We start from the raw sequence: 25,288 nt of genomic DNA, 5'->3' as shown, positions 1-25,288 counted from the left end.
GGTGGGTGGGCGGCAGACCCCTGTGTCCAGTGCAGAGCCTTGATGAGGGTGTCCAGCTGGATTCTGCTGCCCCGCTTCCGACGGTGTGTCCTGGCCGGGGCCGGCAGCGTGCAGTCAGGCACTCATTGCTGCACGGAGCCCTTTGCTCTCCCCGGCTGCATCTACAGGAGGGGGAAAACGGGCCGGCTGGTCTAGCACAGCCCGCGTCCCGGACAGGAAACCCTGTCGCCCTCTGAACCACCACAGGAGCAGCAGCGAGTGATGCTCCTTGTGCCAGCCCTGCATTAGCACGCCCCAAAATCATGCCGGGATGGTGCTAACCACAGCAGGGCAGGCCAGACGAAGTTTGTGCCCGTGCACCAGCAGTCTCATCATCAGCGACACAACAGCCATCCTCGACTTATGGAGCAACTCCTGCCTGCAAACAGATCTCAGCCTGGCTTGGCTGCTCCTTGCATTCACAAACTGCCCCCGTTACCTGAGAGCATCAGAAATTTCAGCGTGTTTCAGTGCCAGAAGTGAGGGCACGAGCATATTTCTGCATCAGTCAGGCTGTGAGTCTCAGAGCTGGGCTAAGCTGCTAAAAGCATGTGAATATCTAGGGGTGCAGAATCAGGTGGCTGATAGAAGACGAACAACCAGACACGCGTCACCATCAGAATATGCAGCATTTGCTCCACAGGTCTTTCCTCCCCTGCAGGGAAATGGTTTTGCATAAAGCAAGGAAGAGGCATGAGAAGGGAGATTCACATAATCCTTACAGACGCTGTTCACAAACCCACCAGGAGCCGGGCACGCCTCTCTGCGGCCCCCAGGAGCGTCCCTCTGTCAGGCTCCAGCCCTCCTGCCGCTCTCCCGCCCCCGCAGAGCTCTGCAGCGCAGACGGAAACCGGGGCAGGGGGAGAGCGGAGCAAAGCGGGGAGAAGGGGTGGGCTCTGCTGTGCTTCTGCCCTTCCTCCCCATCCCTTCACGGGACCCCAGACCCTCCTCCAGAGCACCTGCAGCCCAGCGACTCCCTCGTCCCCAAAATGCACCCTGTCACCCTCACCGCCCTGTGACACTGCTCCCTTTCGCCCTCCTCTCGCTTCTCAACAAGGATTATTGGACCCACATCAGAGAGCTCTGACTTTCAGAAAGGGGATGCTCAGCACTTCCCAGAAACGCCGACCCTGCCAGGTGTCCCATCACGGGGCCACCACCAGCCACCTGACCAGCCCTGGGCTGCGTGGTGGAACCCGTCCCTGCCCCGCCTCCAGCTGTGGGCACTGGAGGGAGCATCCGCCCGCTGTGGTCTTGCTGCCCAGCCCCAGCTGCCCCGAAACACACCCCGTCCACTCGAAGGCGGCACAGCAGGACCATCCTGCACACCCCTGCCGCCCTCCTGCGCCTCAACGGCTTTTCCCTGGCGGGACCAGGCAAAGGTAGCGCCACAGGACTCGGAGGAGGCAAGCGGCAAGAAGGCTGCCCAGCAGCCCCCGTGGCCGCATCCCTGCCTCCTTACGAGCAGCCTGCTCCTGGTGTCAGTCTCCAGTAGCATGTCCTTTAACCACAAGTGAAAGCAGCCGATCCCCCACGAAGGCACATCTGCTCCAAGACCGTATTACAAGAGGGAAAAAAATGACACCTTCAGCGATATAAACCAATAAAGACTGTCTGATTTGGTTTGCCCCTGTTGCTACCCAGCAAGCTCCCCACTGGGTTAAAGACTGGTGACATCTGCTAAAAAAATGTCAAGAGTGAGGAGAACAAAACCGGGTGATGGATCACACAGAGGGCTCGGTGCAGCTGGAAGCCGGAGGGATGAGTCCACCCGCTCTACTGCCAGCATCATCGGGCCGGGGCTCCGGCTCCGGAGGCGTACCCAGGAGGCACAGCACCAGCACGCACCCGGCAGCGGACACCGAGGAAGGCAGGGTGTGAGGGGCTCCTCACGGAGGTGGTCTCTCCCCGGCCCTCCGAAGTCGGGAAATGGTAAAGTTAACTCTGCCCCCTTGTGCATCCGCATCACGATACAGGCCACAACTAGAAGATGACAAGCCTCTCTCCTCCACCTTAGAGGTGAGCACACACGACCCACCGCCCCACCACCCGCAGCGCGGAGCCTCGGGACACCCCCGCAGAGGGGCCTTGTGCTGGGCAGGACCGGGGGGGTTATGGACGCTCCCAGGGCTCCCCTCAAATGGACGAAGATGCTGAAATATCCATTTACGCCCCTGCAAACCTGCAGACCTGAGCCTATTATAAAAGCAGCTGAAATGGTCTGCTGAGGACAGCATTCCTGTCCAGCTGACGAGCTCAAAAGTCATGACTCATCCTGCCAACACGGCGGGGGTTGTTTTAGAAATCACGTGCTCCCTTCTGAAAATGAACTGGGAAAAGGTGGGGAATTTCTCAGCTCTGCTTCTGATCTTTCCAAGGAAACATTTAATTCTTTTCTCTGCAATTTTGGAAGCTTCTTGTTTCTTAGACAGAGTCTTCTCTGGCTTAAACCAGGGTCTTCTGTACTCACAGGCACCCAAGAGCCGGTGCTTCGGGACAGGGCTGTAGCAGAGCTGTGTGGTTTCAACACTGACAGCCTCTCTCCTGACACGGCTGATAAAAATCAAAATTTCTACCCTATTTGCTTTAATGCATATATTTATCTCTGCAGTTGTGGTGTTAATTTGGAAAAAGACATCAGATGTGCTATCACAGAGTTAACTAACAACCTAACAGCAGCACGTTCAGCGGGTACCTGAACACGGGGAGTTTTATACTCCCACCATCAGACCAGTCCCCACGTGGCTGAAATTGGCCCCATAAACCTCCTGCAGTTTTTCCCCCAGTTTCAATAAAACAAGCGCTACTCCACGAGCAGACCAGGCGTTTCCACCAGCTCACCCGCAGACACCCAACCCAGTTTGTGCCATCCCTCCCCCAGTTTTAACCGGGCTTCCTCCAGGATTTTGTTAATGCCACTGCAGTTTCTGCCCACCCGCCCACCCCTCCCTCCGTCCCAGTGGGGCAGGAGGACAGCGGGCACAGGGACGCGGACCCCCCTGACTGCAGGGTGGCACTGGACCCACACCGGCGCCGCAGGAGCTGGGGACCACAGGTGCTCCACAGCAAGGGGCAGGAGCCTGAGCTGGCCGGCAGGACGGCGACACCCCCACCAAGAGCAAAAGGGGTCCCCAGCCCACCCGTGTTGCCACAGGGCCAGCAGCCACCCCTCCTCCAGGTGTCCCCTGCAGCCGGGACCTCAGCATCTCCGCTGAGGCTCCGGGTCCCCTCCACTGCCACACGTGTCCACTGTCTTGGCCTCAGCTCCTCCCTGTAAGTTCTTACTGAACGAAAGGGATCCTCCATATTAAAGGCACTTTTATAAGACACCAATGCAGAATTTCTCCTTTTCCCTTCCACTCTGTCCTCAGTATCCTTCCCTCCAAAGCAGGAAAATGTCCAGGATGCAGAACGGAACAGGACCATAGACCCAGCAGCAGATCTGAGGAGTGACAGCAATGCCCAACCCCAACCACACCGTGCTCATTTCCACCCCCGGCACTGACAGAATCCCCTGGCGCTGGGGAAACCTGCTGAGATGCAGCTCTACCGTAAATTTTCTGTCTGTGTATAGGGACGCCTCCCTGACATTTTTTTTATTTCAGGTGGCCAGAGAGTCAGCACAATGGTGACTCTTCCCCTTTTCACTGGGGGGAACAAAATGTTCCCCGGTCAGGAGGAAGGTCTGGTTAAAAACTGTAGCACAGGCCCAGTGCCTTCTGAAACACCCTGACAAGCCCCTGCTCCTTGAAGAGGTCCTGCCTCCATCACCGGGTCACACCAAAGGTCCCCGGCTGGGCTGTGACCTTGGCAAGGGCCTGCTGAAACGGGACCAAACCCACTGCAGCAGATGGCGATGGGGGGTGACCGCAGCTTCGTCACAGCACAGGCATGCGGCATCTGCTCCATCTCCATCCCCATCCCTCCCTCCCGTCCCGGCCGCGCACCGCTGCACGCTCCCCATGCCAGAACACAGCTCCCGCTACCTTCGTCCCGCTTGCGCTTGTTGCTCTCGGCGCCAGGGGAGGCGATGCCCAGGATGCCGCTGATGGAGTAGGACGAGCCGGCGGAGTCAGTGCTGACGGAGGACACCTGGGTCACGGACCCCGTGGAGGCTGCAAGGCAAGGCCAGGCGGTCAGCGGGCAGGACAGCACGAGCGCCAGCCCACCCAAAGCCACTGGCCCCCGCGGCATCACTGAGGTGGGCTGCAGCTCTGCCGGCCACCACAGCCCCCCCAGCTCCGGAAGGACCGAGCCCAGCCCAGCCCCACAGCAGCGCTGGGCAGGGGTGGGAGCAGAGGCAGGGGTGGGAGCAGAGGCAGGGTCACCCCTCGCCCCCATCATGAGGGGACAGGCACTGCAGGGTGGGGGATGCTCTGCCTTTAGTGGCCCGTCACCCTGTCCTGAGCGGGGCGGGGTGGGAAGGCGCATTGCTCTGGCCAGGGGATGCCGTCGGGTGACAAGCCAGCAAGGTGTAGAAAGCTGGTGAGGAGAACAGCTGTGCAGAGAGAAGGGTCTCCCTCCACGGACAGGGTCCCCAGCAAGGTCCCGGGGCAGCCTGCACTCACTGCGCTTGGTTTGCTGCCTGCCTGCTGCCGGCCCCAGCCACCAGCCGGAGAGGAACCCCAGGGACGGCCAGCTGTGGGCCACATGGCTGAAAGGCCTCAGGCTCCCCAAAATAGTAATTCAACCCGCTTTGCTTTAACAGCGCCCTCGGGAAAGGGTGTCCAGCCAAGGGGGCGTCATTCATCACAGCCTAGAGACGCCGGCCGGGGCTGCAGACGCTGCGCGATGCTGTGGGAGTCCGAGGCTGTGCAGAAGCAGGCGGAGGAGGCAGCACCTCCATCACTGCGCTGGCACGTACCCACAGCCCGGAGAGCACTGTGCACCCCTGAGCACGGGGGGTCCCCTGCAGGACCACGCTGAGGACCCCCGGACACAGCCCACATGGAGCAAACGGGCGTTGGGAATCCCTGCTGCTCTATCGACCACAAGCCCTGAGAAACAAGATTTCTCTCCTCTTGTTTTCCTCGAGGAGAGGCAGCCCTTAAGCCACCGTAGCAAATTGAGGGATGTTTTTCCTCCTCTGAGACTATTTTGGCATTTCCCGCAGAAAAAGGCTCAGGACACGGGGCTGCAGCGTGATTCCTTCACCAAGCCCGCGGCGTTTGGGCAGCTCTGTCCCCACACTCCGTGTCCCACGGTGCCAGCCCACCCCAGCCAAGGGGGACAGCAAGCAGCAGCAGGGAGGAACTGGGGCCCCATCCTGCCTCCCTTCTGCCTACGGAGCAAGGGCTCACCCGCTCTCCGGCAGCTTTCAGGGACCAAGGACAAAAGTCGAGCATCCCCGAGCCCTGCCTGAGCCCCTCCATCCCCGGAGAGACCCCATCAGCCCCCAGAAGGGCTGGGGATGCCCTGCCAGGGACATCGCCGGCCTCAGGGCACAGCATTGCCGGTCTGCCGCGGAATTAAAGTTTCGGAAAGTTTTGCTACCTCTTCACTCAAGACTGCAAGTGCACAAAGAATTATGGAAGGGACGGTTGATAGATGAAAAAAACACATTCAAAACTACTTACTGACTAATGATGCAGAAAATGTTATGAATAAGTATCCCTTTCTTGATTTATTACTTTAATTATCTGACATTCTATAGACCCCCATTAGTGGGGGTTTTTTGGTTTAGATTTCAATTTTCTGTCTCATGGTGAAAGCTATTTATCATAATAATCAGTAAAATTCAAAACCTTTTAGCAGTATTTATAAAATTCATTTACTATGTTCAGCCCTTGGAGAATGACAAAGAAGGCGCATTAGCACGTGTGCTGAAGTGTTTTATGCAGAATTATCTGTCCATAAGAATGATTAAAAGTTCTTTAGAATATTTGTAATCCATTATGCTTTTTTTTTAATATTAAAAAAAAAAAAAAGTTTTCCTTACCTATGCTGTGGCTGGAGGCTGGGACCTGCTGATTGGGTGGCTGCTGCACCTTCGTCCGTATGATCCTGTATGGAGTTGAAAAGAAATGACTACTTAGCATCGAGCAGGCAATTGCGGGGGGCATCAGATGCTATTTTTTCAGTTCAGGACGCCTACATCAATACAAAAACACTTTCCTGTGCGTTACCCCTCATCACCCACAGAAAGTCCAAAGTTCAGCGGGTGCCCCAGGACCATGTTTGTGCCCGTGGTCCCTGTCCCTGTGCCCCAGCGCTCCTGTGTCCCAGCCCCTGTCACCAGGGATGTCTGGGTGACCGACCCCGACACGCTCCTTGGGATGCTGCAGAGTTCGGTGCTTGGGTCCCTTCGAGGACCGAGTCCTCCCCACCTGGGAAAGAGTCACCTACTGCGATCCGGGAGCCCTTGGGCAGCACCACCTCCGCAGGGAGATGGACACTCCTGAGTCCAGGCATCCCAGCAGGCTGCAACCTGCACCTGTGGGTGCTGGGACACACTCCCGAGGCTGTCCCGAGACCCCCCCGGGCATGGCACTCACAGCTAAAGCACTTGGATACCCTGGAAAAGGACGTGCTTAGCCAAATTAATATTAAAACAAAAATGTGTTGGATTCAATGCTAATCTTAAAAGCTGAATAACTACACTGTCACCACTGGGGACAGCCTCTGCTCTGATTTATAATGATGTCAATCGGGAGAAATTCAGAGGTGCAGGGAAATGAGAAGGCGTGTGCTGTGTGTCAGGACAGGGGCAGCTGCGCCGCGGAGCTGGGTTGGTGCTGTGCCGAGCGCTCGCTGCCGATGCACGGTGAAAAAAAAGGAAAGACAGGGTCTGAGACACCTCTGGAGATAACACAGCTCTGCCACGGGCTGCAGCAGGATGGGAATGGGCTCGCAGGAGGCTTGGCGCTCCCCCACCCCACGTCTCACTGCCCGATGCTCTCTGCTCTGGCAGAGCTGCAGTACGCGCTTCTCCCCTCCTCACCCAAAAAAACCCTCTGCCTCCCACCGCCCTGACCACAGAAAAGAGGAGAGGAGGGTGGGCATGAGACGGAGCTGCCGTGGGCACGGAGCTGCAAACAGCAGCCGCCGGCCTGAGAGCCACCCCGAGAGCTGGAAAGGGAGCCACGGCCAGCAACGTCTGGCCCCATCCCAGAAGGGGACACGCTGCCGTCCCCGTCCCCTCCCAGCCCTGCAGAGCCTGATGGAGGCTGGCGAGGTCTGTTAGTGAGCCAGCTTCAGCTGCCAGCCCCAGAGCGAAGCTGATGGCTGTCAAACGTCTTCTGCAGTGGCCGGAGCACCCAAACCCGGAGCACCCAAACCCGGAGCAGCCAAGCCCGGAAAGGCCCCAGAGGGAGCTGGGCACCGTTGTGGGGACTGTGTGGGCAAAGCCCTGGGACCCTGTGTGAGCCAGAGTGGAAAGAGCCCTCCACACAAGGTCCCCTCGCCATCGTGGCACGGGAGGGGCGTCCGGGGCCTTCTGACACATAAACATCTTCATCTCCGGAGGGACAGAGGACTGGAGAACTTCTGGGCAGCTGGGCAGCTCTCGGCTTATTTGAGCAAAACTAATCGCAATGATTAATTAAACCTTAATCACACAGAGTTGCTCCTGCTGCGGAAGAGTGGCCTATTATTAATATTAATTAATGTTATTAATTAATAATAATAGTTATTATTCACTCATACACAGGGGCAGCAGTTCAAATTCGTTTGCTGAAAGGCACCCTCTGCGCGGGGATGTGCTGGGTACACAGTGTGTCCTCGCAGCCATGGCGTCCCCCAGGAGCAGCGACAGCCTCCTGGGAGGTAACGGCCCCGGGGATGCAGGGACGGGGAGCAGTGCCGCAGGTCCATCCTCATCCCAGTTGCTCGGCATCACCCTTCCGCCGCAGGACGGGAACAACCCGGCGCTGCATCCCATGGGTTCATGTCCGCAGCCACAGAGCAGCTCCTGGTCTGCACCTCAGCGGTGCATCAGGGCACCCATCACCCCCTCGGAGCAGGGGCTGCATCCCCGGCATGTAAAACATCCCTACCAGCCGAGCCTCAATGTATACATTCAATTTTAAACATAGGGATAAAGCCCACAGACTGCCGCGTTGGACTGGGAGGATTCAACATTGAGGCCAAGCGTTTTGATGTGAATTCCAGGTTTCTTGTCATGTTAGTGTGGGCTGGGTTTTCAGGATGTGCTCTGAGGCTGGCAAAAACAATTCTCTCTGGGTGAGCAGACCGACTCAAAAAGATTGCATGCATTTTTAAAAAGGGATTTCACACCTTTAAGAAAAGGGAAAGATCTTGGCCACAGCCGCAGGCAGATGAGAAAGAACAAGACTTCTGGCCAAAAAACTTGGTGGCGGGTCATGAAGCAGGTTTCTGATGCAATGGCTGCGGGCGTGTGGACATTATCAATGTGGGAACACACAAGGATGCAGCAAGAGGTAGAATACGGAAACTGGCTCAAACCCCAACTGGACGCTACTTAGGTCTCTCATTTTTCTAGAGCTGTGACTGCCTTTTGGGTAGGTGTTCGGAGGATGCCTGAAGTCCTGCTACACAAACACAAGGGTGCGCACAGCAGCAATGCTTCTCACGTGGCAGGGCTCAAGATGACTTCAACAGAAGCAGAGTTTGCCCTTAGTTGCTTGGGGACAGTCAGAGTGGGATCTTCCCTCAGTTTTCCTGGGGTCCATATGATTCCTCAAATCCTTCTTAAAACTGAAAATGCCATGTCCGTAGGGCTACTGAATGCTGCTCTCGAGTCCCAGCAAGCCCGGAGCTCCTGGGGAGCAGCAAAGGCTGCACGTGAACTGACCCATTTTTGCTCTTAAACACGCAAAGATATGACTCAACGTTCAGCTCAGCAAGACGGAGACACCTCTCTCTGCTAACGCCGGGGAAGCCGCTCCAGCTACTCAAGCGGCAACTCCATGAATGCAAATCAGGTTGGGATAGCCAATAAAAGAATATTGCATCAATTTATTTCATGTCCATGGACACAGATGGGACTTTATAGCTAGCTGCATTCAAAGAATTTGCATGCTGTGGCACAAGCATGTGGCACCAGCGCGGTGAGGTCCGTGCCCAGCACAGAGCACACTCCTGAGTGAAAAGGGCTCTGCTTGCCAGGGCCGCGGGCGGCGGGAGGCTGCCCAAGCGCTCTGCCTTCCAAGCGTTAATCCCTTATCATCGGCGTGGCAGGGCTGGAGACACAGCACAGCGTTTCACTGGGTTTGCTCCACACCGGCGTCAGGCACCTCCCTGACGCCGAAGGGAGCGGGTGGGTGCAGGCGGTGTAACCGCGACGGCGGTGGGTCCACACAGCCCCCGGCCCCGCTGCGGCCCAGCCCTGCCCGGCAAGGTCGGGGCAGAACTCCCAAACGCGGGACTGAGGCTCCGCATGAGATTCCACCGTATTTTCACAAAAGCGGTTCAACGCCACTTCAGTGCGTCCACGTCCCCAGCGGACGGCCGAGGCACCCGAAAGCTATCGACCAAACCCCCCGTGACACTGACGCCGAGGGCAGCAGCCAGCACGGTCCTGGGCCCACTTCAGGAAGACCGAGCAGGCACCAGGACGACAGAAGTGGGACCCTGGACCCCGCGTCCCCCGTGGTGGGCACCTGGCCCCCCTTTGCCAGGTGACCGCTGCCCCAGTTGGGGGCCGCCTGAGTTTCGCCGGGGGGGAGGCACTCCCACTGACCCCCTGCCCCACCGAGGCCCCGTCCAGAGCCACCACACGGGATGGCGACCGGGGGGACCACGACTGACAGACTGGGAAGAGGACAAGAAGGACGGGAAGGCCAGCAGCAGAGCCTGCTCGCGCTAGGAAACACTCGCCATCTGGGATGCTCTGGCCGCCGCGGCAAGCCCACCGCTCCTCCCCGGCCCCAGAGGCATCACGGAGACACGTGCCACCTGCATTTGCTGCAAACAGCCCCAAACAGACAGTCCCAACAACAAACGAGGACACAGCGAGCGGGCTCCCAAGGAGCGTCCCCCTCCCCAGGACCAGCGGATTTTACCTGTTAATTGAACTGACGCTGGGCACGGTGTCGTTGTCACACACTCGCTCAGCGAGGAGCCTATCCCTGATCTCCCAGGCAAACATGGTGGGATTTTGGCGTTTGTACTCTGCGATTTTTTCGACGACTTTGGGTGTGGCGACCTTTGGTTTTGATCCTCCAATCACTCCAGGCTTAATGCTCCCGGTTTCGTAATACCTGGGACAACATCCAAAACAAAGCTTCGGTTATCACAAATAGACAGAGAACATGCTTCGAGATTTATAGAGAACATAATTTCAAGGTAACCAAACCCCAGGAAATCCTGAGATACATCTTCACTTTCACATACGCATTTTCTGCCTATGTAGTGCTTTATCACCTAATAGATTAACTTACAGTAATTGGAATTGGGTCTCGGGATACAATATATATTTTTCTGTAATAGCAAGACAAAAGAAACAATGCAAGATTAAAGGGCATGCTGGGATCCAAAATTAACTGAAAATGTGTGTTATTAATCAGCGGTACTGGCAATAATAGAAACAAATCACACCAAAGACCACTTTTTGCGGTGGACTCTTCTGTAGTAAATTACTGTTTCTACAGAAATTCTCTGTCATTAATATCTACGGCTTGTTATCAGTTCGTAGTGAAATGAAGGCTAGGTATTTTATTTTATTTGCACCTCCAGAATAAATATGCAGGCATATCTTTTTCCCATTTTATTCTTTTAATATGCATATTATGGTTTTAATAGTTAACATTTTTCAAAAATGTATTCTTTTTAGTGCCATGTTTTTAGTAGTTTCCGTCACGAATGTCAGGAACAAGGGAGCTGCCCGTGCTCCCGCCGCCGTGGGGTCTGGTCTCCATCACCAGCCCTGCGGCCCTTCCCCGGGACCAGCATCTTTATCCCACACCAAAGGTAGGGGGCTGGTTCCCGAAACCCACAGAAACCCACAGAAATCCGCCAGGTTTCGTCACATGTAAATCACGGCAGAGCAAGTGCTTCTGGCCGCACCGCAGCGAGACGTGGCACCAAGACGCCCGTCCCCGCCAGCCTCCCCTGCTCCTCAGCGAGCCCTGAAGATGCTGCTGAGAGCAGAATCCATCCCTCACCCGCCGAGGGCCAACCGGAGGCCCAGGGCGAGAAGCCACTCCGCCGCACGGCACAACCCTGGACACACACTTCTCTATCTCGCGGGTTTTCCTCACGACCAGATGAAAAATAAACCCTGCCCCGACTGCCCTGGCCCCGCCGTGCGGAGCAGACCTCGACTTCGGGAGCCTGACTTCAATCCCGCGCCCACCCAGCTGCACGCTCTCGGCAGCGTGAACACGTCCTCACCGTGCCTGTATTTCTAGCAGGGAGCTGGGAAAGGATTCCCAAGTTAGAACATCAGACTGCTTATTAATACATTTTCTCTGCAGCTACTTGACATACCCATTATATGGGGAAAAAAAATAATTAATTCCCCAATCTTTCCAGTGTGATCAAAACACAAACAGGCTGTGCAGCCGAAGTCTGTCTCGCTGTAACACGCAACTGGGTTCATAAAATTTCTGCCAGGCTACCAGTTTTCAATCTTTCTGGGAGAGCTCTGTGTGCAGGGCACAAAATTCCTTCAGAGAGACTCGCACCGCGTTGTTTGTGCATCTTTCCAGATATTTTCTGGATGCAGGTGTGGACTCAGATCCACCAGTCTCCACGAGCCGTTTAAGCAATGTTAGTAATGAAAAGCGTCAAGCGTCAGGGATGGATTAACCCCCCAGTGTCCCTACACGCAGCCCAGCAGCAAGCTTTAGGGCAGGGGGTAAAATTCAGCTCCTCACGAGGGCGTGACAAAATGATGGCGAATGCAGACCATAAACCCACTAAAACCCTGTACCCCCTGCCCCAAACCTTCACTGCTGGCACCTCTCCTGTGAGGAGGGTGCCGAAGGAAGCCAGACAATGCCGGGAATGCTACCAAACAAAAAGTGGCAATTTTCTTAGTTCCAGTCAAAACCACTGATCTGAGGGATGTTCCCAGGTGTCTTTTCCCAGCAGCGCCTTGGTGACATGGTGCCCGTGGTGACACAGGGCCCGCAGTGACACGGTGCCCACAGCAGCTGTAGGACAGCCCGGGATCCGCGCTGGTGCGGGGAGAGGGTGTTCCCCAGGGCTGACTCGCCGTGCCGGGTACACCGTGACGGCAAAGGCCCCCACGCCATGGCACAAAGCCCCAGTGCCCTCTGGACAGCCAGACCCCCACTCCCAAACCCCCCAGCCGCTGCCCACCTGGCCGCCCCCACCCCTGCAGCCCCGGGGACATCAGGGAACGGTGGGAGGCACAGGATGGGGCCCAGGCCCTTCTCCCAGCCACTGGGGACGGCTCTCGCCCGGCGACACCACGGTCGCCTCCCTCCTCTTCGCCCCCGGCGCACGGCCAGGAGCCTGTGGCTGCACAGCACGGGCACCCCGTGCCCCCGGCTCCATTTTAAACACGAGGATGGCCGCAGCCGCCTTCATTTTATGCGCATCAGGTCCAGGCCGTTTGCTGCCAGCAAGGTGCTGGTGCAGGCGAAGGGTGGGCACCCGCGCGGTACCCCCCGGGCAGGGGCGAGAGCTTCCCGTGCACTGCCACCGCTGGTTCCCTGCCTCTGGACTGGTTTTCTAAGACTGTACCGAGCACTGGAAAATTCCGACCACAAAACTCCAAATGTAAGGATTTATCGTAAGGATCCCTGTTTTCCACATGCACACATGCACATGGAAAAATGCACACACACAGAGCTCCAATTACAGTGACATTTTACCCACTGTAATTATTAGTTATGAAAATAATGAGCTATGAAATTCCAATTTATTGTTGACAACTTTAATGACAAAGCTCTGGAGCCTCGCTCTTAGCCCTATACTGCAAATATATCTAACGGTAGATCTATTCAAGCTATCAACAGTAAAACCATCAGACAATTGCCCAGTAGGTAAATAAACAGCCCCCCTCTTAGCGGTGGCTGGTCCTGATGGGAATTGGTGGCCAGCCTGCTGCAGCCAGGAGCATCACCAGCCGAACCGCGCCGGCCAGGCTGGGGGCTGGAGCCAGAGCCGATGCCGGCGGTGGACGCCGAGCCCCAACCGAGCGAAACAGCCTGCAATGGGCAGGCAGGTCTCGCACAAAGCCCATGGAAAGTTTTCCCCTCTAAAACAGCAAAGGCACCGGCGCCCTCAAACCTACATCAGGAGGAACATGCATGGCTCACAGGGGATGCATCTCCCCGCCATGAACGCATGAGAGGAGGCGCAGGGACGCCGTGCCGGCTCCGGCGGCTCCACGCACGCACCGCGCGGGGACGGGGAGACGGCGCTCGGCAGCCACAACAACGGTGGGAAGAGGGGTCTGCGGGGAAAAGGGTGTCAGGAGTGACAGAACCAGGGGCCTGGGGCTTTGCCAAGTCAGTCCGAGTCTGGGCACTGAAATGGCCACGGAGAGATTGTAAATGCTGCGAATCCAAGCAGATCCCCTGCATGATACGACAAAAAAATAATTGCCTTTACAAGTCTTTGCAGCTATGCTATGTCCAGGAAAGCAAATTGTTTAAAAATTGGAAAAGATGGTAGAAATAAAAATCCTAAGAGTAAAATTGTAAACAATTAACTGTGAAAAATTAGTCAGCAGCTCAGGAATTAACTTTTCCAGATTACCAAGAAAAACATATTCTAACAAAAAAAAATGTTTTCCTTAATAGGAGTTGTTCAACTACCTCAGAATACCTGGAGTCCAAAACCATTTTAACACTGCAATTTAGACAAATTATGTTCAGATTTGTTCACAAGATACAAAGAAGCAAGGATGGTATTTTTGGCCTGAACCTATGTCAAATTTTAAAACTAAATCAGGAAATTATATGCACTCAGAGTTTAACTTCCTACTGCCGTAGTGGTTCAAGCAGCTCCAGCCTGAGCAGAGGGCTACTCACAAAACAGACAAAATTAAGACGGTTAATAGTTACTTATGGTATTCTGTGCTTTCAATAAGAACGTATTCTAGTACAAGAGTAGAAAAAGATGTAGAACTAAACAGTGGAAAATACTGCAAAATACCCTTTGTGAATGAACACACGGCTATGTTGATGTATATATATCACATACCATTATATTATTGCTAAAAGAGAGTCTTCTTCAGAAAGCAAAATGAGCAACTTGCACAACTTCTATTTTTTTTCCATTTTACTGAAGATGACTCCCAGATTTCTCTACTTGTTCAGAACAGAGAGGTGGGGGATATACACCATATACGCAGCCCGTAACCCCCATATGGCATTCTGCGCTTTGTGTTACAATTCCCTACAAGAAACAGTGAAAGGGGCAAACCAGGCATGCGAATAGTGGCACTTTTTCCCCACATCAGGCACGTAAAACCTCGCGTGGTCAGGAAGTCCCTCTCCTCCCTGGACTCATTTCCTGAGGTTTCTACTGCTCTGCATTTGTTTGCAGCCCGCAATTAAGGGGCTGGCAGTGACACTTTTGACGGACACAGAAGGATTCGCCTTCCCCCCCTTTTACCTGCCAAGTATTTTGCTGACGCAGCCGTGGCTGACGCGGAGCTGCCGGGAGATGTCACACGGCCGGACCCCTTGGTGGGCGAGCTCCACAATCCTTTGGCGGACGACATCTGGGAGGGGGCGGCCGTTGACGAAAACACCCCCCAGCTGATTCACGCCTCCATGTCCTGAAACACACAGGGGAGGGGGAGAAGGGCAGGAGAAGAAGAGCTGTGTGAGAGTTTCGGACGTTGCTGCAGGGCAGACCCGCCCCAGCCCAGCGGCCCCCGGCGATGGGCATCACCTCCCCAGTGTCGCTCCAGCCTCCAGCTGCTCTTCCCCGGGACCCGCAGCACGGCGGCGGCCGCGCTGGCTGCGCTGCTGCAATGCCACTCGCCGGAGGGGAGGACCCTCCTGCAAGGAGGCAGGTCGGGCCCCGTGTTGGGAAATGGCCACAGGAAACCAGGCAGCGGTGGCCGGCTCGGCCACGGGCCACCCTCCTCCCGAGGCCAGCGGCTGCGTTCGCCCCACCGCGGAGGCCAGGGACAGGCCTGGTGCTGCCCAGGGAGAAGAGGCTGCCACCGAGCCCCTGACTGAAAACAAGGGTGGTCACTCATCCCACACGCTATTCATGTCTAAGCACAGGAGGGGATACCTGAAATTAAATACATGTTGTGGGGTTTTTTTTCCAAATGCCTTGACTTAATCAAGAGCCAAAAAAAAAAAAAAACCAAACAAACAAAACAGAGCATGATTTCTGCTCTTATAATTTATAGCAGTCTTAGCAGATATTATGATCCCACAAATGAAACATCCACACTCAGGTAAGCCCAGTATATTATCCCTTTTTTAGCAGATTTGCACTGTTCACCTTTAGCAAGGTCAATCGTCTATCTGGTGGGAAACGGGACCGCTGGGATGAACAGCAGTGAAACTGTGTAAAACCCATGAACATGAAATAATCCCATGTACCCTCGTGCTGTGGAGAAACTGAAAACAAGCAATAGGGGCAGTACGGATGCCAATTCTGGAACAAAAATAATACAGAAAATCTCTCTATTTGCCCAGGGCTTGAACTGTACTGAATAAGCTGACAAGCCAAATGCCTCAGTGTTTAAAAAAAAAAAAATTGTATAGAGCTATTTTTATTTAAATCCAGTCATTTCACCATTGATAAACTGCTGTCAAACTTTGCAAACACGTTCTAAAACTGTCAGGACGCATAATGAATCCACATGAAATACGTGATTGCCAAAGCCTGTGGCGAGCAGAAAAGCGCCTGCTCTGCCTTCACCAGCGCAAGAGGCAGACCCCTGCCCGCGGCCGAGCCAGCCCCGGCCCCCCCGGCCCCCTGCAGCCCCCAGAGTGCAGGAGCAGACCCCAGCCATGGGCTGGCAGCAGCGGCAGGGACGTGCTGGGACTGGGGCGATGCTGCAGCCGGAGCGGGGAAACTCGATGGCTGAGGTGTGCGAGAGCAGCCCCGCAACGCTGCAGCGAGCGAGACCTCCGGCTCCTCACCTACCAGTGGCTTTAATTGCACAAAATCACGCACAGCGCATGCAATATGAGTGGGAAGATGCTGTGGCGGTGGTCGAGGGAGAGGGAAGGGGGGGAGGAGGGAAGGAAAGAAGGAAAAAAACGGAAAGAGAAAGGAAAGGGAAAGAGAAAGGAAAGAGAAAGGAAAGAGAAAGGAAAGAGAAAGGAAAGAGAAAGGAAAGAGAAAGGAAAGAGAAAGGAAAGAGAAAGGAAAGAGAAAGGAAAGGAAAGGAAAGGAAAGGAAAGGAAAGGAAAGGAAAGGAAAGGAAAGGAAAGGAAAGGAAAGGAAAGGAAAGGAAAGGAAAGGAAAGGAAAGGAGGAAACAGAAGGAGAAAAAGGAAAAACGAGAAAGAGGAAAAGGGAGAACAGAAGGGAGAGAAGGAAAGGAGAGGTGAGAAAAAAACAGAAAGAGAGAAAAAAAGAAAGTAAAGAGAAAAAGAAGGAACGAGAGAAAGAGAGAAAGCATTAAGACACGAGTTTCCTCAGGGAAAGGGCTGGTTCTCCTCCCGGAGCCCGTTCCAGCCCCGGGCCTGCCCAGGCCGAGCGCACCCGACCCCGCCGCCGCGGGGGAACAAAGGCTGGGGCCGCCGCCGTCCCTCCCGCCGCGCCAGGGGACCCCTCCCCAAACCTGCCCCCGCCTCGCTAAGCGGCCCCGCCGCCGAGCCCCCCCCGCCGCCCGTCCGGCGTCCCCCTCGCCGCACGGCTGCGGGCGGGCGCCGGGGGCCCCGTCGGGCCGGGGGGCGGCGGGGGGACACGGGGCTCCGGGCCCCGGTGCGTGTGGGGCTGGGGGAGCGGCGCTGGTGCGTTGCTCCGCTCCCCCCTCCGCGTCCCTCCGGCAGCGGGGACGGGGCGAGGCGCGGGGGAAGCCCCGGCGCGGTAGCGGGTGCGGGGTCCGCAGCCCCCGCTCGGGCGGGGAAGCCGGGGCGGGGTGAGGACGGGCCGGCCCGAGCGGCGGCCGGTTCCGGGGAGCCGACCGCGGGGGTCGGGGCCGCCCCGGCTGCCCCCCGCCCGCTGCGGGGTCCCGGGCTCTGCCCCCGTGGGACGGGGGAGCCAGAAGGGGCCGAACCCCCGCTCGGGACCGCCCCGGCCCCGCTCCCCCCGCGGCGGCAGCCCCCGCCGCCACCCCGGCCCCCGCCGCCGCGTTTCACCGGGGCCGCTCCCCGCCCTCCCCCCACCGGGGGAGCTGCGGGTCCGGGGATCGTTCGGCGGCGAACGACCCCGGGGGCTCCCCCGCTGCGGCCGGGGCCAGAGCGAAGGCACCGGCATTTTGGTTTTTTCCCTTCTGTTTTGCCCCGAAATTCCTGCGGAAGGTATCGATTTTCCACGGCTGCGAATGACGGCGGCCGCCGCGGGGACCCGCCGCGGCTTCTCCCGGGCGGGGGTGTCCGTCCCCCCGCGGGGAGCCCGTCCTGCGTGGGCTGCGTGTCCGGGAACGGGCGGGCGGGCGGCTCCGCGTCCCCCCCGCGCCCCGCACCGCCGGCTTTCCTCCCGCAAAGTTCTCCTTGGAAAAATGCGGCTCGGTTCAATGACGGGAGCGGAATAAAGGCGGGTTTGAAAGGCTGGGTTGTGGCGGGAGGGAAAGTCCGTTTTCACGGGGGCGGCAGCGGCGGTTCCGCGGTGACCGGCTGCCATCCCCGCCCCGCACACCCCCGGGACGGGCGGGGAGCGGGCGGATCAGCGGCAAGCCAGGGGAGGACGGAGCGAAGGAGAATTTCAGCCCGGTCACTGGATGGTTTATTTTGCAAACAAATTTCTTGTAGCTAGAAGGGCTGCGGTGCACCAGGAAATGAGATTAGTTCTACCTTAAATTTCCTCGCAATCTCTCGCCGTAATGCAGCGTTTAACTCACCGTGAGAGAAGATGTCATTTCACATAACACTGTGCTAATGGATAAGTCTTCCCCGACCTCTCAAGCACAACAAATCTCAGGCAAGCCCATCGCGCGCGACCTGTTAACTTCACCGCCCGCTCTGCCGCCCGCTCGTCCTCTGCCGCGCTGCCCGACGCCGAGCTCGCCAAGGAACCGTTCTGCCCCTCCTCGAATGGTTAAAAAGGAAAATCTCCCCTCCAGCCCCGCTCCGCGCTCTTCGTGTTTGTTTGACTTTTTAAAAATTGTCATTATTATTATTATTATTATTATTTGGTTGTTTTTAATTAACGAATATCCAAATGTTGTAATAGAGGGAGAATATCGTACAGCAAACTTTTCCGTTCGTCGGGAATACCGGGCGGCTTTCTTCCCAAAGATTTGATTTAGGGGAAAAAAATAGACATACACACACACATATATATATATACACACACACATACGGCTGCGTGCATATGTACAGACAGATACAGGCATACGGTTAGGCGTGTGTGTATATCTATGCGTACACTTAAACACATATTCAACAAACCTCGGGCAAGCCCGCTGCCCGCAGCATCCCGCCGCCGTCCGTCCACCGGCAAAACCATCCCCGCGGCGCGGCCACCGTTCCCGACGGCTCCGGGACCGCCATGCGCCCGGACCCCCGGAGCCCCCGGCGGGCGGGAGACCCGGACCCGTCCGCGATCGCGCCGGGCCCGTCGCGGCCGTGTCAGAGAAGTTGAACTGGCAGCCTACTTACTATGCATTGCTGCAAACGGGTCGTGCTTACAGTGTATTTCCATCGGAGCGGTCCGGGCCGCGGCGGCCTCGCCGAGCACGTCTCGATTCGCCGGCGGCGCTCGGCTTTGGGGCTGGGGGAGGCGGGGGTGGAGGGGAGGCGGAGAAAAAGCCCCCCCAGAAAAAAACAACAACAAAAAAAAAAACAACCAAAAACCAAAACACACCAAACCCAAAAAGAGCAAAAGCAAAAAGCCACAGAAGCCCGACGAGTCCCGCCCCGCGCGGGTGCCGGTATCCGACAGCGCCGGCCGAGCGCGGCTCCCCTCCCGCTCCAACCTCTGGTGGCTCCGTCGGGGGCGCGGGGGGGAGGGGGGGAGGGGACAGAAGGGGGGCGAGCAGCGGCTGCCGCGGGCTGCGCCTCTGCCCCCAGCCGCTCCCCGGGCGGCCGCCGAGCCGCGGCTCTTGCCTGCCGGCTCCGCGGCGAAGGCGGTCGCGGCGGTCGGGCGGCCCCGGCGCTGCCTCCCCGACGGCTCTTTGTGCTGGCGGCGCCGGCGGCTGCGCGGCGGCGGCGGCCGGGGCGGGCGGCGGCGGGGGCGGGCGCCCCGTCGGCGGGGCTCGGTGCCGGGGCGGCGGCGCGCTCCGCCTGTGCCGCCCCCCGCCGCGCCGCCGGCAGCGACTCGCGGCGCCGGGCGGGGCGGCGGCGGCGGCGGCGGGGGAAGGTGTGCGAGAGGGCGGGGAGCGGGGCGGGGGCCGGGCTCGCCGCGCCTCGCCGCGGGGCCCCGCGGGACCGGGGGCGCCCCGTCAGCGGCCGCCGGCCGAGCCCATCGCCGCCCCCGCCGCCGCCCGCCGGGCCGCGGGGCCGCCGCCGCCCCCCTCCCCGAGGGCCGCCGGTGCGGGGCGGCGCGGGGCTGGTGGGGCCGTCGCCCGGCGCTGCCGGCCGGCGGCGGGGATGTGGCGGCGGCGGGGGCGGCGGGGGCGGCGCGGGGGCGCGCGGCGGGGCGGGGCGGGGCGGGGCGGGGCGGGCGCCGCCCCGGGACCGATCCCGCGCCCGGCGGGGGGGGGGCGGTGCTTCAGCACCGCGCGGCTGGACAGCGGCGGGAGGGCGGGGCCGCCGCCCGTCACTCACCGCCCGCGGCCAATAGCAAAAGTTAACTTGAGCGGCGCCCCGCATTGGCCGCCGGGCGGTGCCGGCGCCGATTGGTGGGCGACGGGCCAATGGGGGCGGGGGGCGGGGCCGCACGGCCTCGCCGGGCGGGGCGGGGGCGCAGCCACGCGAGACCGGGGCGGGGGGGGTGCGGCGGGGGGCCCGGGGGGGGGGACCTGCGTCCGGGCCCCGGGGCCCCGGCGGGTGGACGGACCCCCCCCGGGCATCGGAACCCTCCACGGCCGGACCCCGCGTCCCGGGACCGTGGGTCACCCGGTGCGTGGACGGAGCCCCCGGCGCCGTGGCACCCCCGACGGCCGGACCCCGCATTCCGGGCCCGTGGGACCCCCCGTGCCCCGGCAGCCCGGGCAGCGGCCGAGGGCGCGGGGAGCCGGGGCCGGGGTCGGTTTCTCCGGCCGCCCGGCGGCTCCAGCGCCGACGGCTCCCCGCTCCGGCCGCCGAGAGCGGGCGGCCCCGGGCCGGGGCTGCCGGATGGTCGAGCCGCGCCCGTCCGCACGGCCCCGCCGAGCCCCCCCCCGCCCGGACACCGCCCCGCCGAGGGCATGGGGGCCACGGCTGCGCGGGGCGGGCGACCGCGGGGCGAGTTTTCGTTGAACGCGAAACTCCCGGGCGCGGCCGAGCCGCCGCGGGGACGGGACGGGACGGAGGGCTCCCGCGCAGCTCCGCAGCCGAGCCGGGGCCGTCGGGCCGGCCGCACCCCGCCGCTGGTCAGCACCTCGGCCCGGGGGAGATGCCGGGGGACGGGGAGGGGCGCGGGGACCGGGGGGGGCCGCGCCGGCCTGTGCGGGAGGGCAGGGTCGCCCCCCCCGCCCCCGCGCCTGGCCTTCATCGCTGTCGGCATCCTTCCGTCCTCCCCTCCTCCTCCTCCTCCTCCTCCTCCTCCCCCCGGGTCGTGCGGGCGAGCCCCCTCGGCCCGGCACCCCGCAGGGATCCCCCCGCCGCACCGGGCAGAGCCGCCGGTGCTGCCGATCCCGCCGCCCCGGCCCCCCCCTGCCCCCGGGGCGTGCGGCGCGCCGCCATGAAATGCTTTATCGATTAAACGATTATTCAGGCGATTTAACTAATAAAAGGCCCCATCGATCGCTTCGGAATTGCATTCCGCCACCCTGCCTTGAGGTCGCCTCCGCGCCCACAGCCGCGCCCGCCGCCGGCCCCGCGGCCACAGCTGCCCCGGGCTACCCCGGCCACGCCGGCACCCGGCTCCCCGCGGCCGCTCGCCGGTCCCCGGTCCCGCTCCCTCGCCCTCCTGGTCCGGCTCGACGGACACCCAGGCGGCCCCAGCGGGGCAGGGGGGTCTCGTCAGCCCTCGCGGGAGCCGGCCCCGCCGCCCGCCCCGCGCCCGGGCCCACGCGTGACGGGCCGCGGGTCTCGGCGTCCCCCCCCGGCGCCCACCCGAGTCCCACCTGTGCGGCCGGCCCGGGGGGTCGCGTAGCTTTTATCCAACTCCATCCCGGCTTGTCAGGGCTTGGGGAACGGACAGAGAGAAAAGTTTCCACGTCGTGTTGTTATCGCCTTCTTTTTTCTTTCTTTTTTCCTCCTTTTCTCTTTTTTTCTTGTTTTGTTTTCTCTTCTCGTCTTTTCTTTTTTCCTTTTCTCTTTTCTTTTCTTTTCTTTTCTTTTCTTTTCTTTTCTTTTCTTTTCTTTTCTTTTCTTTTCTTTTCTTTTCTTTTCTTTTCTTTTCTTTTCTTTCTCTCCTTTCTTTTTCTTCTTTATTTTCTTTTTTTTCTTTCCCTTTTTTTTTTTGAAGGGCTCTCGCAGGTTGGAATAATTCAACTCTTCCGCTCCCCGCCGAGCTTTTGCAGCTGATCACTGAGCTGAAACTAAACGTTTTAGGTGGAAAAAAAGCCTCTGAAGGAACCGTGAAATGATTAAGAAACTAAAGAGCTCCTCGCCATGTGAGATCATGTCCTGTTCTCTAAAACATCACAAGATGTCCCCAGACGCAGCCAAAACCCAAGAAAACTCTGACATCTGTTGTAGCAGAAATCAAACTTTGCTCCCAACCAGCCGCTCCCCCCCCGCCCCGCACTCTTCCTCCTCCTCCGACCGCTCCGCCGGCTGCTGCGGAGCGGCGGCACCGGCACCGGCACCGGCACAGCTCTGCTTCCCCCCCCCTCCCGTCACCAACTTTTCAGCGCAACCGACTTCCCCTTCCCGGGACGGGGGTGACGCCGCAGCTCCGGGGCTGTGCTCCCCGACGGGACGGGCCGCCGCGGGGGCGGGACGGGGATTTGCCTGGGGGCCGGCGGAGGGACCCCCCGCGTCTCGCATCACATGCGGGGCGCGGGGGGTCCCTCCGCCGGCGCTCCCTTTCCCCAAGGACAAAAAACATCGCCCCCGGGGCGTCTGTCGTGAAACCGGGCCCGGAGAGGGGGTCCCCCCCATGGCCCACCATCGCCTGCAGCCACGCACCCCACTCCCACCCGCGCACACCCCACGGAACCCGCCCTGAGATGATGAACCGCCCGCTGGAGGGGGGACGCGGGTGGGTTCTGCCGGGATTTGGGGACGCCAGGGCGGTAAAAAAGGGGCTGCCGGCCGCTTCTCCCGCTCCCATACACTCCCCACCCCCCGGGAGCTGGTGTGGACATGACTTTGTCTCCAAAATCTGACTTTCCCCTCCCGCCCGCCTCTCCGCTTCGGGCGCCGTCGCATCCCAGGACCGGCCGCCCCGGGCTGGGCCCACCGGGACCCCCGGACGCCTGGCTCCATCCCTGCCAGCAGCGCGGCTGGAGGGACGCCGGCTCCTGCCTTCCTCGCCCTTTTGCTTCCCTTTTCACCAACGTTTCTTCGCTCTCATTTGCTTACACAAAAATAACCGGCGGACAGAACCCGCCGGCTCGCCCCGAAATGCGAACACCCGCCGCGGGATGGACCTTCCCCGCGGCGCTGCCCTGGGGAGAGGCAGCCCCAAAATAGGCCCCCCAAAAGCCGGCCGAATGATCATCAGAATCCCCCCCATCCCTCCAGATGCTCTCCTCCCTTCGCCTCTCCCGGCCACGGCGGCGACGAGCAGCCCGGGAGCGCTTTTTGACCTCACGCAGGGAAACGAACGAAAAACACTTTATTGTCCTAAAAAACAGGCCGCGGGGCTCCCGCCTCCCCTCCCGCCGCGCCAGCGGAGCCGCCCGCTCGGCCCTGCCCGGGGAGGAGCGTGGGGAGGCGGCGGAGGGGCCGCGGCCCGACCCGCGGGGACACGCGGGGCGCCGACACGCGTGGGGACGGCGGGGCCCGCAGCGACAGGGGTGCGGGTGCGGGGCCGCCCCGCCGGCGAGCGGGGACCGGGGCCGCCGCCGGGGCCGCCGCCCCCCGGGGCCGTGCGGGAGCCCCCCGCCGCGCTCGGGCACCCCCGCCAGCGCGTTAACGAAAGCAGCGCGGGGCCGCCCCCCCGCCCCGCTCCCGGCCCCGGGGTGCGGTGTCTGGGGGGAGCCCCGCTCCCTGCCCCCCGAGGAGCGGGCTCCGGCACCGCGGGCGCCCGCGGCAGCGCGGAGCCGAGCCCCGCCCGGCGCCCCGGGCCCACCCCGCGCCTCCGCCGTGGGGTTCGGGGCCTGGTGTGAGAAACCGGGGCCCCGCGGGCGCCCGGGAAAAGCCGCCACCGTTCCCACACCGGGACGGCGCTTCTGGGGCTGGAAGCAGCCGGGATGCTGCGGCTCGGGCGGGCCAGAGCTCCCGGGAACGTCCCTGGAAAACGCCCCCCGCCCCCCCAGGAGCATCTTCTGCCGGGGCGCGACGGCGCAGCGTGGCAGAGCCCCCTCCCGCTCGGGAGCCAGTCCCCCACTACCCCCGCGGCCGCAGACGGTGGGTCCCGCGGCCGGGGGCGGGCGGAACGGCAGCGGCCGGGGGGGCGGGTGGCGCGGCAGAAGTCTGTGTTTCTTGGAGTTTTCCAGGGACAGTTGTCGTTGCCGGCCCTCTCTCAAGTGACAAGAAGATCACAAACCCGGGCTGACCTTTTGTGCCTTTATCCCTGATGCGTAGCCTTGGGAAGGGAAGGGATCGCCACCTCCCCACGGGCTGCAGCCCCCGGCGCTGCCGGGGCTCGGGGCGGCGGATCGCAGCCGGGGCGCCGGGGGCCTGCGGAGCGGAGCGGCCGCATCGCCTGGGCTCCCCGCTACCGAACACCTGCTGCTCCCGAGGGTCGGTTCACCGTGATTTTGGGCAAGTGTAGGGGCAGAGGGTCGCACAGAGCATCCAAAGCCCGGTACCACCTGCAGTTATTTGCGTTTTCTCACATTTCTGTAAAACACACCGATACCAAATGTGGGAGAGGGGGAGCACCGCTACAAATGATGAACTGCCCCCCCAGTCCAGGCAGGGTTCGGGGGGAGGCAGTCTGTTTTAGAAATAGCCGCTGCTTCTCTGCAGTACTCTTTTTCCTCTGGCTCTGTCCTTTTACATTCAAAATATGGGAGATCTAGGGGTGATCGCGGCCCAGTGTGTTCCCAGAGATAAAAGTGAACGTTGAGAAGCATATGCTAATTAGACCGAACTAATTTAAAAGGTGTTAGATGGGCAGTCCTGTAAAGTTGAGAGCACTTGGGCAGCATAATCTAATACCCTCAGCGGTCTTCAGAGAGCTGTCCGCGGGAAGCCATCGGGAAATGAGGCTTGAAAGACGAGAGCGTGGGCAAGAGCATCCCGCCAGCGGCGGCGGTTGCCCGTGGTCCGTGTGGAGGGGGTGCCCGGTCCCCCCCGGATGGGGAGAGATGCCGACGATCGTGTCAGGGCTCCATGACCCAGCCTGGTCAGTCCAGCGAGGGAGCAGCGCCGAGGGGGCGCCGCTGACAAAACCAGAGGGTTTTATTTTCGAGAGCGTGAGAGAAGGGCAGGAAACGCTGAGAGACTTCTCTTTTTCAGTCAATATGCGTTATTACTTTTGCTCTCCCCTCATCTACCACTCGCTGCTGCCTCAGAAGAGCTGCCGGTTGTACCGGGTGCCGAGCAGCGCGCCGGTGTCCTCGTCAGCTGCACTGAGCAGAGCGAGCTGCTGCCGCCCTGCAGCGGCACCACGGCAGGGCCAAGCGCTCTCCTGAAAAAGCTGCCCATGGCTCGGCCGGCCCGTACCCCGAGGGCTGCTCCTCGCCACCCCTTTCTCTCCTCTGGGACTTATTTCCTCTAGTCCACAACCACACAGTGACCAGGGCCTGTGTTTTCAGAGATATATTTGTGCCAAAGCGGAAGACAAACCTCATTTATCAAAGCGATGAATAGCCTAAACCATGCTCATACCTGTTTTATCAGTCTAGTGTGGGTTCAGGGCCACAGCAAATGCTTCGGTCCCCTCTCTCTGTCACTTTCACTGATCTCGAGTGTGGTTATTTTGATAGTTAAAAAGACATGGTTTTAAAAGTCAGCTTTGCAGAACTTTCTGCCTGGTGACACGCTTACATGCACAGCTGAAAATGAGCCAGGGGAGGCCAAGCCACACCAGATGCTGGCTTCTACCTCTTCCTGAGAGCTCTACAAGAA

The 25,288-nt window shown here is 59.9% G+C and overlaps 1 protein-coding gene across 4 annotated transcripts in view; it reads right to left on the bottom strand.

Moving 5' to 3' along the window:
• Window positions 1-21,405, bottom strand: part of PAX5 (paired box 5) — a 141,809-nt gene extending 120,404 nt beyond the window's left edge. For 2 of the 4 annotated variants that reach the window (XM_054186726.1, XM_054186723.1), the window contains exons 1-5: window positions 21,226-21,405; window positions 14,554-14,719; window positions 10,023-10,220; window positions 5,978-6,042; window positions 4,026-4,154 (exon numbers count right to left, since the gene is read on the bottom strand). In XM_054186726.1, the coding sequence (XP_054042701.1) occupies window positions 4,026-4,154; window positions 5,978-6,042; window positions 10,023-10,220; window positions 14,554-14,719; window positions 21,226-21,271 (604 nt within the window). In that variant the 5' untranslated portion in view covers window positions 21,272-21,405. Of the gene's footprint in view, window positions 1-4,025; window positions 4,155-5,977; window positions 6,043-10,022; window positions 10,221-14,553; window positions 14,720-18,676; window positions 18,720-21,225 lie in introns of those variants that run through there. The other 2 variants (XM_054186724.1, XM_054186725.1) reach the window with 2 other exon arrangements.
• Window positions 21,406-25,288: the final 3,883 nt, after the last annotated feature.

Source organism: Rissa tridactyla, chromosome Z, assembly GCF_028500815.1.
Source record: "Rissa tridactyla isolate bRisTri1 chromosome Z, bRisTri1.patW.cur.20221130, whole genome shotgun sequence".
In the NCBI taxonomy this organism is placed as follows: Eukaryota; Metazoa; Chordata; class Aves; order Charadriiformes; family Laridae; genus Rissa; species Rissa tridactyla.
Note: the sequence above shows the minus strand (reverse complement) of the source record. Positions and strands in the feature narration are given on the sequence as shown.